We start from the raw sequence: 17,482 nt of genomic DNA, 5'->3' as shown, positions 1-17,482 counted from the left end.
TTGGGGCAGCAGCCCTGAAGTAGAACAGTTGAGCCGAGGAGATTCTCGTCCTGTCAAAGCATCATAAATATAAAGACATTACATTATGCCGATTCTGCTCGGAGGCAGATACTGAGGATAACTCTGAGAGATTGTGCTGTACGTGTATTTAGAGTCTCACTCGTTTGCCAGAAAACTTCGGAAGTCTGAGAGAGACTGAAATAGTCACACTAATAACAACTTTTTTGCAATATTCATGCGGCTCAGATTGAATAATCCTTCTAATGTGTGGTTCTCCATTGCAGACGTGACTGCATGTCACAGTGCCGCTCCCATTTCAAACTCTGATGTTTCTTGCTGCGTCAGCGCCTGCAGTGTCTTCCAAGGCTCTGTCCCACTAATAATACATGCAAAATGGGAATTTTTAATCTCTTTTGAGGTGTTTTTATTTTACAGGGAATCTAGTGGGAGCCAGTACTGATAATTTAAAGGTGCATGGTCTGATATAAAGATATGATTTATAGGCTAACCTAATGAATGATACAGATATATGTTAAAATGTTCAATTCAGCAAACATTTTTAACACAGTGTTTACAATATTTGAAAACAGAATGAATATTGTGAGATTATATAGATAAACTATACTGTTCAAAACTTGAGGTTGTGAAATGTTATTACAGTTTGAAATAACATTTTTTAATATATTTTTTTAATATATTTTCAGATCTGGTTTTTTCCTTTGATGCAAAGCTGAGTTTTCAGCATCATTACTCCAGTCTTCAGTGTCACATGATCCTTCAGAAGTCATTCTAATATGATGATTTGATGCTCAAATAAACATTTATTATCAGTGTTGATAAAAGCTATTTTTTGTTCAAGATTCTTTGATGAATTGAAAGTTTAAAAGAGCACCATTTATTTTCAATAGAAATCTTTTGAAAGTCACTTTTGATCAATGTGCAAATGTATTTTTTTTTTTAAAGACCTCACATTTTTTAACGGTTTTGTAAAACATAATGCAACCTAATGTAATGCAGTATGATGCAGAAATCATGCATTATCCATTCAATGCCAAATATCTGCTATTTTGAGATTATGTAAACATTGTGCATTTATAAAAGTTTAGTTTATATCTATATTTTTCTTTTTCATTTTCTCTAGTGACTTTGCATTTTGTTCCATTCTATCACACTCACACACAGTGAAATCAACCTAGGGTCCTTTGCACCATGACCTCGAGCCAAACACCGGACGTCGACGTCACTTCAGTGATTTGGGAAAATGCGCTAATATTTTGTTGGTAGTACCAGTTTGCAACAATTATTAGTTAACACTAAGTTGTTAACACTTCGGAAAAAATAATAATTTGTCGTTACACTACATCCTTATGCATTGCTGTCAGGACTTTTACGGGCTTTTCCCAAATCACTGAAGTGGCGTCGACGTCCGGGTTAGCGGTAACATGAGCCTTCAGGCAAGTGTTATTTAAATAAACTCCTGATGTACTTACAAACTTTCCAATGCCTCGTTTTGTGAGTACAGAACCTGTTTGTACTACTGTAGAAGTTTGGTACCATTCTGGGCATTATTAGTGGGGTAATTTATGAGATAGGCTACATCATAGGATCCATTAGCGCCTGCATTAAGCCATCCGGCTGATATCTCTAAATAAGCTCTAACTTTTAATAATGTTCGACCAAGGGGAAAAAAATCTTCTGGGGGGCTCGAGGTCATGGTGCAAAGGACCCTAGGTTGGTTTTACTCCGAACCATCCCTTTAAGTCCAATTAGTTGACCATTCGTTCCTGGAAGCCACCAACTAATTGATTTTGGAAACATGTTTTTTTGCACATCCTTACATGCTGTAGACAAGCATGCATATTGCTCCTTTAGGCCTGTGCACAGAACGCTGTCTGTGTGCCTAACCTCAAAATACCCTTTCTCTGCCCACTGCCTTAGTGTGCTGTATTTTGAGTCTTGGCAGGCCTAATTGGATGAAGTGGAGCATGCTGTAATGTGTTGTCATGGTGAAGCAGCACTGGGTTGTAATGTGATTTGCTGTAGTGGCAGTCAGAGCTGTAAATTCTCACTGATGGAATCAGGCGTGTGTCAGACGCCCAGTGTGAACTAAACGTAGGTGTGTATCGCCCGAGGTCCGCGATCCAGCATCGGTGCACACCGTTACCAGCCGATCTCCACTATCATAGACACGCTCACGCGCTTCACCTTCACACAAACAGTCGGGAGGGGAAATAGAGCTGAATTGATCGGTATCGATGGGCGGGAGTCTGTCAGGCCATAATGTTTGACACCGCAGGGAATGTTTGTGTGTCGGAGCGTGTCTCCTCTTGTCCCTTCAGTATTGAGAGTGTGTGTGTGCGTATAGAAGGTCAGGAACACACACACACACACACACACTTTTATCTTTCCCTCTAAAACAGCTCGTGTCTACGCCTGTGTGAGATAGATAAACCCAAAATTCATGAGCTATGAATCAGGCTTAGGCTGCCTTTGATGTCCTATACTACGAGGAGACATTCCAAAGCCTTCTGTGTGTGTGTGTGTGTGTGTGTGTGTGTGTGAGAGAGAGAAGAGCGAACCGTATTAGCGGTACGAAGGCAAGAGCAGCAGCTGTCAGCTTGTACCCATCAGTTTTGCTTTGACTCTTTTGTTTGAGGAGACAGTGGGTAGATGCCTGCGGGCTGGCACTGCCACACACACATGCCTTATCTACTGTTATTTCATGGATGTTGTATCGCACCTTGTGTGTTGTAATTCATTATATCAAGCTTATTATTTTGACATGTGCCATGTCATTTTCTCTCATTGTCGTGTTTCTCTCCTGATTCTCAAAAACACTCGCGCGCACACACACACACACAAACACAAACACGTAATGATAGCTTGTACTGTTGTTCTGGTGAGCTCCTGTTTCTATAGCAGCAGGTAGTAATGCTAATGTCTCTCTCTGGTCTCTCTGACAGATCACTCCATCCTCTGACGGCTTGCTGACGCCCACATAAAGGGACTGACTGACCCATAGCTCATGGCTTCCTTAGTACTGGAATTTCGCTTAAACATGACCTAGAACTGGGAGTTCACCGTGTTTCATTATATACTGTAAGTTTCCTCTTCTTGATGGCAATGTCTTAATCTAGTGAGATCATTACTTAAATACCATTATTGTGCATCTTCAGTTATATTTGGTTTCTCAAAATCTAGTGAGCTCACTGCCTAGATGGCATGTTTGAGCTTCATAGATATATTGGAACATTTTATTTCAATTGTTTGACTTATTTTAATAAATTAAGTTGAACCAACATTTTAGATACCAGAGAAGTTTCAAATTCCTGATTCCAGTTTTCATACTACAACAAAATCTAATAGCCTAACTAATCGTAAATTTATAAATACAATTAAACAGTCAATAATGACGAATTAACAAATTATAATAGCACACATACATACAAGAAACAGTGCTTTAAGTTTTTCAGGTACAGTAATTGTTATAGGTTCAGCAGCAGTGATGGGAATAACGGCGTTATAAATAAACGGCGTTATTTTTTTCAGTAACGAGTAATCAAACTATTTACTGTTTCCTCCGTTACAACGCCGTTACTGTCAATAAAATGTGGCGTTACTATAATTGAGCTCACTGAAGCGGTTTTCATCCGAGTAGGCTCTCGCTCAGCCATAGGAGCTGCAAAGTTTTTTCTCTGGTGTGTGTGTGTTTATGAGGCGCTGGACTGGACAAAAGCGAGGCGAACGCCGCGAGCGTGCTCGACAGTGCGCGAGAGAGACCGAGTGTGTCCGAGAACGCGCTCGACAGTGCGCAAGAGAGACCGAGTGTGTCCGAGAACGCGCTCGACATTGCGCGAGAGAGACCGAGTGTGTCCGAGAGCGCGCTCGACAATGCGCGAGAGAGACCGAGAGTGTCCGAGAGCGCGCTCGACAGTGCGCGAGAGCGACTGAGTGTGTCCGAGAACGCGCTCGACAGTGCGCAAGAGAGACCGAGTGTGTCCGAGAGCGCGCTCGACAGTGCGCAAGAGAGACCAAGTGTGTCCGAGAGCGCGCTCGACAGTGCGCGAGAGAGGCCGAGTGTGTCCGAGAACGCGCTCGACAGTGCGCAAGAGAGGCCGAGTGTGTCCGAGAGCGCGCTCGACAGTGCGCGAGAGAGGCCGAGTGTGTCCGAGAACGCGCTCGACATTGCGCGAGAGAGACCGAGTGTGTCCGACAGTGCGCGAGAGAGACCGAGTGTGTCCGAGAGTGCGCTCGACAATGCGCGAGAGAAACAGAGTGTTTCCGAGAGCGCGCTCGACAGTGCGCGAGAGAGACCGAGTGTGTCCGAGAATGCGCTCGACAGTGCGCGAGAGAGACCGAGTGTGTCCGAGAACGCGCTCGACAGTGCGTGAGAGAGACCGAGTGTGTCCGAGACCGAGTGTGTCCGAGAACGCGCTCGACAGTGCACGAGAGAGACCAAGTGTGTCCGAGAGCGCGGTCGACAGTGCGCAAGAGAGACCGAGTGTGTCCGAGAGCGCGCTCGACAGTGCGCGAGAGAGGCCGAGTGTGTCCGAGAACGCGCTCGACATTGCGCGAGAGAGACCGAGTGTGTCCGACAGTGCGCGAGAGAGACCGAGTGTGTCCGAGAACGCGCTCGACAGTGCGCGAGAGAGACCGAGTGTGTCCGAGAACGCGCTCGACAGTGCGTGAGAGAGACCGAGTGTGTCCGAGACCGAGTGTGTCCGAGAGCGCGGTCGACAGTGCGCAAGAGAGACCGAGTGTGTCCGAGAGCGCGCTCGACAGTGCGCGAGAGAGGCCGAGTGTGTCCGAGAACGCGCTCGACAGTGCGCAAGAGAGACCGAGTGTGTCCGAGAGCGCGCTCGACAGTGCGCGAGAGAGGCCGAGTGTGTCCGAGAACGCGCTCGACATTGCGCGAGAGAGACCGAGTGTGTCCGACAGTGCACGAGAGAGACAGAGTGTGTCCGAGAGCGCGCTCGACAATGCGCGAGAGAGACCGAGAGTGTCCGAGAGCGCGCTCGACAGTGCACGAGAGAGACCGAGTGTGTCCGAGAACGCGCTCGACAGTGCGCGAGAGAGACCGAGTGTGTCCGAGAGCGCGCTCGACAGTGCGCGAGAGAGGCCGAGTGTGTCCGAGAACGCGCTCGACAGTGCGTGAGAGAGACCGAGTGTGTCCGAGAACGCGCTCGACAGTGCGCAAGAGAGACCGAGTGTGTCCGAGAACGCGCTCGACAGTGCGCAAGAGAGACCGAGTGTGTCCGAGAGCGCGCTCGACAGTGCGCAAGAGAGACCAAGTGTGTCCGAGAGCGCGCTCGACAGTGCGCGAGAGAGGCCGAGTGTGTCCGAGAACGCGCTCGACAGTGCGCAAGAGAGACCGAGTGTGTCCGAGAGCGCGCTCGACAGTGCGCGAGAGAGACCGAGTGTGTCCGACAGTGCGCGAGAGAGACCGAGTGTGTCCGAGAGCACGCTCGACAATGCGCGAGAGAAACAGAGTGTTTCCGAGAGCGCGCTCGACAGTGCGCGAGAGAGACCGAGTGTGTCCGAGAGCGCGCTCGACAGTGCGCGAGAGAGACCGAGTGTGTCCGAGAACGCGCTCGACAGTGCGCGAGAGAGACCGAGTGTGTCCGAGAACGCGCTCGACAGTGCGCGAGAGAGACCGAGTGTGTCCGAGAACGCGCTCGACAGTGCGTGAGAGAGACCGAGTGTGTCCGAGACCGAGTGTGTCCGAGAGCGCGGTCGACAGTGCGCGAGAGAGACCGAGTGTGTCCGAGAAAGAGCTCGACAGTGCGCGAGAGAGACCGAGTGTGTCCGAGACCGAGTGTGTCCGAGAACGCGCTCGACAGTGCGCGAGAGAGACCGAGTGTGTCCGAGAAAGAGCTCGACAGTGCGTGAGAGAGACCGAGTGTGTCCGAGACCGAGTGTGTCCGAGAACGCGCTCGACAGTGCGCGAGAGAGACCGAGTGTGTCCGAGAAAGAGCTCGACAGTGCGCGAGAGAGACCGAGTGTGTCCGAGAGCGCGCTCGACAGTGCGCGAGAGAGACCGAGTGTGTCCGAGAACGCGCTCGACAGTGCGCGAGAGAGACCGAATGTGTCCGAGCATAAATACTTTATTTATAAATAAATGACACATTTCAGTATTAGAATAATCTCTGTAGCATATTGGTATGCAATGATTTAATAAGTTTATATAACATGGTTATAAAATATAAAAAACTACAAAATAACCCGCAGGGAACGTTCAAAGAAAACATCTTTGTTTGACTGGTTGTGAACACGTGCGGCAAACACGCCTAGAATTTGGCTAAAATAACCTCTGATGATGACGTTCTCTGTAGGTTATAAAAATAAACCCCCAAAAGATTATATTTTATTATTATTATATATGTGGGTACATTGTTCAGTATTGTATTGAGAGCACTTTTTGTTAAACTTACTATTGTGAGGAAGAAAATACTTTAGTTAGGCTATACAGTATGTCTACCAGTTGTAAAGGTGTGTGAGTTTTATAATTTTAATTATATGCACTAGTGTATGTATATATATTTTTTATTTCTATTTATTTATTTTTGGTACATTTCTTAAGAAGCATAATTTATTTTTTAGACTTATTTGTTGGCCAGTTGTGGTCTGTGCAATAAATACTAAACCATCTATTGTGTTTTGTTGTTCCACTATAGTAATGATAATATTTTAATATTTAAGTTAATAGGTGTCTCGCACATTGTCCCACAGCAACATTAAACTAGTGTAGATTAGTGTACAATGTTTTATAATAATAAGATGTTCCATTTAGTGTCCATTTAGTTCATTTAACATTTCATATTGGGGGTATCCAAGAAATTTCTTACATTAATTTTTTTTTTTTTTTCAAGTAATGCAATAGTTACTTTCCCTGGTAATTAGTTACTTTTGTAAGGATGTAATTCAGTTACTAACGCAGTTACTTTTTGTGAGAAGTAACTAGTAACTATAATTACTTTTTTAAAGTAACTTACCCAACACTGTTCAACAGTAGTATTCAGGTGCAGAAATTGAATAATGAAATGTAAAATTACAATGCATAGTCCTCACTGTATTCATTATGTATAGATTAATACAGAAGTTATTCAGTCTAAAACAGTGAGTGATTATCTCTTTTTCTCTGATTAACATTGACTACAGCAGGGGTATTAGGCTGCTGTCACTTTAAGACCTAATGCACGGATCTGACACATCATAGTCGTCATTTTGAACATCATAGACTTGTTGAAATATTTACCTAGAACCTAGTAAGCTTACTCTAGTAAGCTACTGTTTAGACAGCATTTTTGAGCATCATTGGCATGTTGGAACGTTCAGTTTGACATGATTGATTGAATGTTTTCTTAATGAGGTAACTACAGAATTTTTCTGCATCATTGGTGTTGAATTGTTCAGTGCATGTTTGATTTGACACTTTCAATTAGATTTTGAAATGTTCTGTTATGTTTGGTTTGGCATTTAGATGGCATGTTTAGTATCATAAACACGTTGAAACATTTGATTTGACGTGTTTGATACAACCCTCAAAACGTGAGCCGACTGCGAAACTAAAACGTTTTTTTATATACATGCTGTAACATTTGAATTGACATCAGGTTGAAAACCTAGTAACCTTACTGCAAGACAGAATTTGACCACTACCTGATTTGACCCCTACCTAGATGCCATGAAGAATCACAGAGATGTTGGAATGATTGACATGTTTGGTTTCGGACATAATGTGTGTGTTCACTATCGGGCATGTTTGAGCATCAGAGACGTTTTAGAAAGTTTGCTTTATCGCGTCTGATTCAACACTCAATATCTAGTCAGCTGATTACCAATCTATATAGATAACATTTTTGTACACCATAGACATGTTGTAACATTCAGATTGACAGATCACTGCCTGGACGGCATTTGTGAACATTGTTGGCATGTCGGAATGTTCAGTTTGTCATATCTGATTCAACATGTTCAGTTCAACGTTTGATTTAGAACATTTGTTTCAATTTTGGAATGTTCAGTTTGAAATGTAACACTTTTGTAACAATTCAGACGTTCGAGTCAACATGTTTGGTTTTCAGACCCAAAACCTACTAAGTTCACCACCTAGATGCCATTTTTGAGCATCATTCACTGTTCGGGTCGACACTCAAAACCTAGTGAGCTGCCCACCTTGATAACACAGTCATCACAGGCACTTATGACTGTTATATTTGAATGTTTGTCTTGACAGTTTGAACAGGCCTGTGTTTTGTGTAAAAATGTCTAGGTAGGCAACTCTCTAGGTCCAGAAAGACAGCTAGTGGGAAACCGTAACAAGCTTTTCGTTCAGTTGCACAGTAAGAGATGTTTGTTGGTGGTATAAGAGCCCTGTTGTCGAGATAAACAGACAGAAGGACACTCCCTGACGCCCCACCTGGGAGATTTTTCGGCCTGCAGCCTCATTTGTTTGTTTCAATTCTTGATTTGTTTGTCTGGTGTGTGGGCTGACCTGTTTTTCCTCTTCTGTGTTGTGTGTTTGCGTGGTGTGATAATGGCTCGTCTATCAATGATCTGAACAAAGCGTGTTTATGTATGTGTTTGCAATGCTGTGTTTAGGAGCCCCAAGGACAGACTGGTGTTTCGAGTTATGTTGCCCTTAGGCAGAATTCACTTCCTCCTCCTCTCGGTTGCTGCTCCGCTTCTGGATCCTTTCAGATTCTTTTGGTTTCCTGGCCAGTCAAGAGTGAATTCTACCATGTTGTTTTAGCAAACATGATCAGGTGTTTTTATGGCTTACAAGATCGTGTGTGTGTGTTGCTTGGATGGTTGAATAAATTGGTCAGTATTCAATTTTGGCGCCATCAGGTACAATATGGATATTTTTTTTACACTATTATTTTATGAAAATACTAGGCCTATTCCTGTTCGTTTTTAGCTATGTGTTTAGACACTACATGTGTACTATAGCTCTCACCGTCACATTCACAAACCCAAACACCTGTGCACTGTTTGATCACATGCCAGCCAGATGGCACACATGGGCATTTCCTAGTAGCCCGCTGGCCTCCTGAGATCATTAATTTCTGGCTGCAATCCCAGATGCGTCAGGCCATCCAACAACCAACTGGTCAGTTAGTGATGTGTTTTTTCATTTCTTTTTTTGTTTCAGATGATCAGATGATTTTCGGTGAATAATTTAGAAACACAACTATTTATATGGTTTTAACTTTTAAGACTTATGTGGTTTAGAATGCTAACAGTAACTACTGTCAGCATTGTACAACCCTCTCTAAAAAGTTATCCCTAATTTAATTTCTCTTGAATTACCCAATGCTATAGTCATCAAAGCTGACTTTGCAACAAATTCACAACCTTTAGCAATTAATTTTCATTAAAATTTAGCAAAGTTCCCGTTTTTATGCAGAGGATGTCAGTGTTTTGGGATGACTGTGATACTTTAAAGAAGTCCCTGAATAGCATCAAGGCTGATCTATAAGCTGATATTTGCCCTTTTTTTAAATTTGCATTGGTTAATGTGTTTGTCTGTTTGGCGATAAGTGTCAGAAGCACATCTTTTATATTGACAGCACCAGGAATTTAGCTTTGACAGTGCAATGAACAGTTTACTATCTAGTTTACTACTGTCTTTGTTTAACAGTAACAGTAAAATCGCTGATTATGCTGCCAGCACAGCAACTGGCAGTTTCACTTTGTAAAGAAACGCTATGCGCCTGTAGCCTGAACACGTAAAACACAAGCGCATGATGTCACCATTTGCACAAATTCACGTTTTTGTAGTTTACGTGGAGACAACGTTTTCCAAAATGTCCACTTTGAAACCCGTTTTCAAGGCCCCCAAAACAACATTGTCGTGTAAATACCAAAAAGCATACGCTTTCCATTTTTAGTTGAAAATGGTGTTGTGTAAACTTCTAGTGCACACAACCATACAAGATTATTGACTGCTTACATTGTTCCTTTCATTTTAGGCATGTGTGTAAATTCCTTCATTTGTGCAAAATACTATAATGGAAGGACGGGAACCAAGAACTTTCTATCTAAATTATAAATGTTTATTTTACAGGTTTATTTTTTCATAAAATTCACAAAAAAAATAATCTTATCGATTTATTTTTAAAGTGTTTATTTCCTGCTTTAGTAAATATGCAAAAATATAGATGCAAAATATAACAAATTTACTTGCAATGTGTTATTTGCAGTGTGTTATGTGTCATCTTTAAATGAAATTGTGTGGCCATCGGCTACCATGCTTTCTAAATTATTATCAGCTTAGGTCATAAATTCGGTCAACCACTAATCCGTTTACTTTTTTAATGTATGTTTCTAGTCTTAATGTGTAAGATTTATCAGTATTAATCGAAATAAAAATGTTTATAGTAGCCTTTAATAAAAATATAACAACTAAACAACTTTTTGGCTGACATCACTAATCATTTTTCATATAAGACTCCCACTGTGGCACATGCACCCCCTTCCTCTAATCTATAATTCATATTTGCATCCGTTTTCTCTGCTTTATTGATTAGCTTTCACTTACACAATGGATTTTATGCACCTTTGACCTTCATCGCTTATCTTAGTGAATTAAAGGATTATGACTGGCCCCTGCCCGCACACATGAAGCGAATGCGAGTCCAAAACACAGTCTCGTGAAACCGTATCGACCTTCCTCTCTTCACCATGACCCCTCACCTTTCATTTCCAGCATCATATGCTTTCCTCTGTCCTTCACACCCAGTCAAGTAAACCCTATAGGGCAGATCAAACGCCCAGCCCCTACCCTCCACTGCACATCTTTCCATTTTAAACACACACTGGCCAGCTGCCATCACCAAGGGGGTTCATGTCTGACGCCCCAAAAACAGTGACAGGAAATCGTCAGAGGAAACAAGCTGTGTTGTGATTGACAGATCTTGTCCTGGCACTGGCAGTCTGTGGCAGGTATAAGCTGAGTCACTTGCTGTAGGCTGCACTTGTATGAGCGAGAGGAAATTAGTGTGATTTAAAGCTCCAGGGCTCACAAACCGACACCAAACCCGGTCTTTCGATGTCTGATGGAGGGATCATGAGACCCAAGTTAGTTGAATTAAAATCATTAGTGGTTACATGCCTGTGTGTGTGTGTGTGTGGTCTCAGTTTGAGCTAGCACAATCTGAGCTAATTACTATGCGAACAATTAAAAACAGTTTGAAGTCTTTCAGATCTGGCACTTGGTCTCGGCTTGCTTCCCAGTAGTGTGTTAGTTTAAACGTATGCATATTCACACAGTTCATACTTGCTTTTCCCAGTTCGCTCAGACAAAATAAAAACAAGGAATTTACAGGCTGAGGGAAACCGAAACATTCAGTTTGAAAGCAACACATTTTTTCCCCCTTATTTCGGCAGCTGCTGTTGCGAACTTGCCCTGTGAGTGTTGGGATGTGGCTAGGGCTGTCACGATGTTAGATTTTTCACACCACGGTTATTGTGGCCAAAAGAATTCACGATATCGATATATCGCGATATCTATAGAATCTATGGGGGGGGTACTCAATCTATGGCAAATTTTTGTGAAGGAAGACAAGCATGTGAAGTTTATCTGGTTTCAAACTGAAGCCAAACACTGTCTGAAGGTTTCCTGAAGAACTGAAAAGCTCTTAAACCTGTTGTTGCACTGGCGCCAATAAAGTCATGCAGATAGCAGATTTGAATAAAAAAATCAAGTGCAAATACAAATACAAAAATAAGATGAGTAAAGAAAACGGGGTTCTTAATTTTAATAATCACCCTTTATTAAATATATGAACACAGAAACCCCCTGTTAACAGTTAATGTCACGTTTCCCATTCCATGATGACTAGTAAAATAATAGCCGCGTCGCGTCTATGACAACTCGAGGTATTGCACACCGGACACGCACTTTCTCAGTTTATGGCCAGCAATATCATTATGTTTAAGGACATTATGGAATTGAGATAATGTCTGTACTATGTTATGATTATACTGTACAATTAAATACAATAGTTGCTGAGTCTGTGATCTGAACACTTTTTTCTGCGCTCTGTGTCGCGGCAGGATTTTGAACAAGGTCCTGAGCCGTTGCTGGGCGCCGCGGACAGACGCCGAATAGAACCGCGCTGCGCTTCTCGTCCGGTGTGTGTACACTCATACAGAATGTGTTCGAATTTTAAAGACGTGGCGCTGCGCTTCTCGTCCGGTGTGCGACCACCTCTAAGGTGCTGTTTTCTTTGAAGCCGAAGAACTCTGTTGTTAATACTGGCGAGCTCAGCTTACTTTTTTCGGGTGTGGAGTGGACAGAGTGTTTCACTCTAGCTGCGCGGGCGCGGACGAGCGCTGCGTCTAGAAAACGCCAATATCGCCAATACCGGTATATTGTATTGCTCTAAATTAACACGATGTCGATATTTCATGCTTTGAATATCACGATTATCGTCAATACCGGTATATTGCGACACCCCTAGATGTGGCATCTGCCAAATGTTGGGGGTGAAACTTTTACACAATCTCACCTTGAAGTGCTTTTACGTTCATTGAAACAAAAAGCCACCTTTAGTGCAGTGCTCCACACAGTGCATTTAAAATCAGTGACTATTGCCAGTGGCATAGCTGAGAGCAAACACTGTGAATATCTACATGACTGTTTTAAGTTCTGACTGGATTGTATTGAAGTTGTTTTTGTTTCATGAATTAGCCATTGTAATCTAATATCCAGAGGATAAATTTGATGTACACTACACATCAGTAATTATTTCATAACTAGTGTACAGATGTAAATTGTGGTCTTAAACATTATAGATTTTTTTTATTAGACAATGAGAGCTTTAAAAATGTCTTAAGCTGAGACTAACCTTGAAATGAATTATTGAAAATGAAGAACCTTTGCCTGAAGGGATATATTTTGAGGGGGGATTGTGCCTAAATCTCACCTCAGAGACATGATATGTGAGACATGTCTTGTAGATGGCGTTAATCTTGGAGGGAAAGGGGTATAGTGTGCTGTTCTTTGGCCAGGAGTACTCAGATCATTAAACGATAACAATGCCGTTGAAATGAGAAATGGACAGATGTCTCGTACATTGCTATTACTGTAGCCTACTTATCACAAACAGAGAGACAAGCTGTGGATGTTTAATCTAATATTTGGATGGATGGAGTGCAATGGAATAGATAGAGATGGTGAGAGACTATGAAAAGGGAGATAACGTGAAGTTACACGGAGGAACAGGCGATGCTGAGTGGCTTTTCATAGTCACTGAGCTGCAGTGAAGCCTGATTCAAGCTGACTTTCATATTAAAGCGAGTCACTGGGATTCAGATTCCCTCTTGCTCTCTTCCCTGGATTCCTTCACCACAAACCCTGTCAGATTTCCTCTCTTCCCGCTCCTCTGTTTGCTCTACTTCTGCCTCTCCCTAGTATCCTGTCTTTTTGTGTTTGTCTTGTTCTTTGACTTTCTGTCAGTTTCATTTTGTCATTTGTTCACAGTGAGGAATGAAGCATGTGAAGATACTCTGAGACTCAAGGGGCCTCTCTCTCTGTCACAAAGTTTGAGCGTCTCATTCAAAATCTAGTGTGTATCACAATCCAATGCTTATGCATTCTTGGTTAAGTCTGTAAAACAGTCCACCTTATTATCTACTCAGCAGTTCCCATCAGTAATCCAGCACAGAGTCCTTGTTATGTAACCCCTTTTGTATGCAGCTGAATGTGGGCAGAATCCTAATCTTACTTTCAGCTATCTCTCAGGTAATTGGACGCTTCACCCTGCTGACCCAACGTCTCCATCTGTCATAGCTGTCATGTGACCAGGGTGATGGTTTTCATGGCTGGTAAATCTATCAGCACCTGTCGGAGTATCAGGGGGCGTGGTCATATAGTAGTAGTAGGCATTGGGCTTTGCCGTAACTGTTGATAAACACTTACTTAGCTAGTAAAGAACATCTGACTTTCACATTTTCAGACTTTTGGTTCGCTCCTTTTTGTCCAAAATCAATACACTGAGTGATCAAGGTTCCCCTCAGGTCGAAGGTCATTTGTTCTATTACTTTGTCAGTTGGTGTATCTACTCATTCACGCTTCGTTTGCAAGTAATATCTACATCTATTGTTATCACATTAGGTAACAATATTGGTCAGCTGCTATGTAGAACTAGGTGTTGTAGTTGCTTGCTCAGAGATTTTGGTAAATGATTTTCTTGACTGTTTATTTACAAATAAAAAAATAAAGTGGTATTAGTGGATTTAATACAGAATATCTGCCAGGAGGAGGAATAGAGATTAGCCCCAAGAGAGTATGAGAAATCCACATCTGAAATCCGATCACCTCACTTCCTCTTTCTCATACCAACCTATTTCTCTTCTTGTCTCTTTTTCATCCTACTCCCTTTTTCTTATTTTAGTTTCAGTCAGCTTTTCTCTGCATTTTTCTCTCAAAACTGCTATCCCCTTGAGCAAAATAACATCACAATATTAGAAAAAGGGTTTGGGAGAAGTAGGGGCTCCAAAGTGCTTAGAGTAAGTGGTATGTAGGGAAAGGAAAAAAGATCACAAACCCAAAAAACAGAAATGTTTTCATATGTTGTGTATAAGTATCCAGATTAAATGAATACCTTACTAATTTTTCTTTGTTTCTTGCCTTTTTGCAGGTCTGTGATTTGAGTGGCCTTTGAGCTTTATGCTTGTTCCAAATAGATTAAGGAAGGTTAGTCCTTTCCTACTAAAGAAATGAGTGTGAGAGAAGGAAGCAACAGCAGTGTGGAGCTTGTCCATCTCACCTCCTTCTCACAGAATACCAGAAGTCTCGATCCAGGATGCTTTCTTCCCCACAACCCCTGCCCTCATCTTTGGCCCTGAGACTACAGTGGGCTCCATGAACATGTACAGAGATACAGGGGTGTGTGCCACCCCTCTCTCTCAACCTCTTCCTCCACCCCATCTCCGTCTACCCCTCCATAATGGCCACTCTTCCATGGGCGATCCAGCACCACCCCGTGTCTCAGTGCCCAAAATGGGGGTTCGAGCTCGGATTGCTGAGTGGCCTCCACGCAGGGCACTGTCAAGAGAATCGCTGCTTGAGAATGGCCAGGGCAATCATCCGGATGACGTCAACAGTGAGGATGGGCTTACACATGGAGGTGTGATCAGGTTTCCACAGCGAGTTACCAGGGATGATGACTTCCTTGAACCAGGTCTGAGGCCTCCAGGCACACCACCAAGGTTTCGGACTTCTGTATTTGCTCCCCTCCGACAGCGCTCCAACAGCGAGATTACACTGAGTGAGCAAGATGAATCGGAGGTCGAAAGTCGCTTGTTCCGGGAATACGGCAGTACCTCTTCCATCAACGTACAGGCTGTGTCTGAGCAAAGCTTCTTTGATATGCTCAATCAGTTTCAACAGGAGCGACCAGACCAGCGTAGCACAGCCCCTGCCAAGCTTGGAGAGCTGCTTGGTGCTTCTTTAGAGGGACCTTCTTCACATGCCTTCTTGTCGACGCCACAGCCCGATGACCGCCCGGAGAATCGTGTACGCAAAAAGAGTGGGGGAACAGAGTCATCCCTTGGCACCTCCTCTTTATTCCGCAAACTCCGTAGCTCCAGTCGGGGTGAAACAGAGAATCCACGTGGTGATGCGGATGACACACGGCCCCCCGAGACATTGTCTTCCAAACCCTGGCTATGTGTGCGAAGTTTTGCCCACTATGACTCTCAGAGCGTTCTGTTTGACTTGCACGAGGCAGCAGCTCGGCGTAGCTACGCCGCCCAACGGCGAAATACGGCCACCGGAGCTTCGGCTGCCTCTTCGGCTGCTCTTTCTTTGGCAGTTTCCAGAGCTATTGCTCTGGGTGGAGTGGAGCCCAACTTTTCTAGCACTGATGACCTCAGTGTCAGAGACCTATCAGAAGGATCAACCCTAGGACTGGAACATTCAGAGCAGGGTGGTCCAGCTAGCGTTAACCCCAACTCTCAGCAACAGTTGTTGCTGAGCTGCCCGCAATTTCTCAATGAGACCGGAAGCTATGGGGAACGTAACGTCAGCTTCTTGAGCTCGTGGGCGGAGCGAGGAGAGGCTGCTGTGGTGGAGGCTCAGCTTCACCTTCGCTGCAGTAATGCCAGTGTGTCCAAACTGGAGGTACTGCCAGAAGTTCGGGCCACCAGGTTAGAGAGACTGCAGCAGCACTGCATCGAGCATGTTGACCTGGGTGCCAAATACTACCATGAGCACTTTTATGGGAAAGGTAGGACATTTATGGTTTCTATCTAGATAAAGAAAACTGCTATATTAGGGAGACTTTAACGTTGGTCCATAATTGATTTTAGGCTGGGTCAACTAGAACCTCCAACTACATTGATACATTTATCAGAATATGTAATGCATCTGAATATCATAATTGGATTGCATTTGAAATCCAGTGCATTTTCAGGATCAGCTTCAATCTCTCTTTTATGGTTTACATAATTTATGTTCAATATAGCACCTCATAGAGACCTCCAATTGTATCTGTACAGCCCTTGCCTCAAATATACTCCTAAATTTAGTGGTTTCCCTTCTTTTATGGTTTACATAATTTATGTTCAATATAGCACCTCATAGAGACCTCCAATTGTATCTGTACAGCCCTAGCCTCAAATATACTCCAAAATGTAGTGGTTTCCCTTCATTTAGTCTCATTACAGGACTTTGTCTTTGGGATTTCTATATTTTTAGCTCATTTAATCCTGCAAAACCAAATTCCACCTATAGTTCTTCCTTTGGAAGAGATTATCAAAGCATGCCACAATTATCAATGCTTCTTACTATTAGCCAATAGAAGCACAAACTGGAGCTGAAGCTAAACTCCTGCCACACATCTGCCTCCCAAATGTTAATCTCACTAAAGGTCTTTCTTTCTAAAATGCCAATGTTGTAAAAACAACCCACAATGTCTAAAAATAGCACGCTCGTCACCTCGTGGCCACATTAGATAAATCCTTGCAGATACGAGTTATCTGAATGCTCTAATTAGTTGTCTGTTTTTATGAAGAGTAAAGTTGGTGAGATAAAGGTTACCATTTCAGAAGTAATCTCTGTCATCCAGATTTTTGGAAGTTTGTTTTCGATGACCAGGCTGCATGCCAGAAAGGGCATGCATACTAGTTTTATATTTTCAAGTTAAGCAGCACAAAATGCAACCGTCTTAACATGGGGATATGGATACAATGACAAATGTCCCATGTAAAAGATATTTGAAGGTCAAGTGTGTAATGTTTGCACCACTAGTGGCCTCAAATGCAAAACAAATTTTCATACATTTCCTCCTATTGAAATTGTTTAGATGAAAAGATAATCCTGCTCCAAACTCATGCTATTTGTTGAGCTTACGTTGCTCTGTTGGCCTGGTTGCTCAGATGCTCAGTTAATTGTGATGTTTTAATGCCGCCACAGGCTTTATAGGCCTACCTTTCAGGAGAATCAGCCTATGATTGGCTCACTTATAGTTGT

The 17,482-nt window shown here is 43.2% G+C and overlaps 1 protein-coding gene across 2 annotated transcripts in view; it reads left to right on the top strand.

Moving 5' to 3' along the window:
• sipa1l3 (signal-induced proliferation-associated 1 like 3) overlaps positions 1–17,482 on the top strand; it is a 100,051-nt gene that overhangs the window by 47,765 nt on the left and 34,804 nt on the right. Inside the window, exons 2-3 of one of the 2 annotated variants that reach the window (XM_084408501.1) lie at positions 2,964–3,099; positions 14,649–16,238. In XM_084408501.1, the coding sequence (XP_084264627.1) occupies positions 14,873–16,238 (1,366 nt within the window). In that variant the 5' untranslated portion in view covers positions 2,964–3,099; positions 14,649–14,872. The remainder of the gene's footprint in view (positions 1–2,963; positions 3,100–14,648; positions 16,239–17,482) is intronic. The other variant, XM_084408502.1, reaches the window with a different exon arrangement.

This window comes from Rutilus rutilus (assembly GCF_951802725.1).
Source record: "Rutilus rutilus genome assembly, chromosome: 5".
NCBI lineage: Eukaryota > Metazoa > Chordata > Actinopteri > Cypriniformes > Leuciscidae > Rutilus > Rutilus rutilus.
Note: the sequence above shows the minus strand (reverse complement) of the source record. Positions and strands in the feature narration are given on the sequence as shown.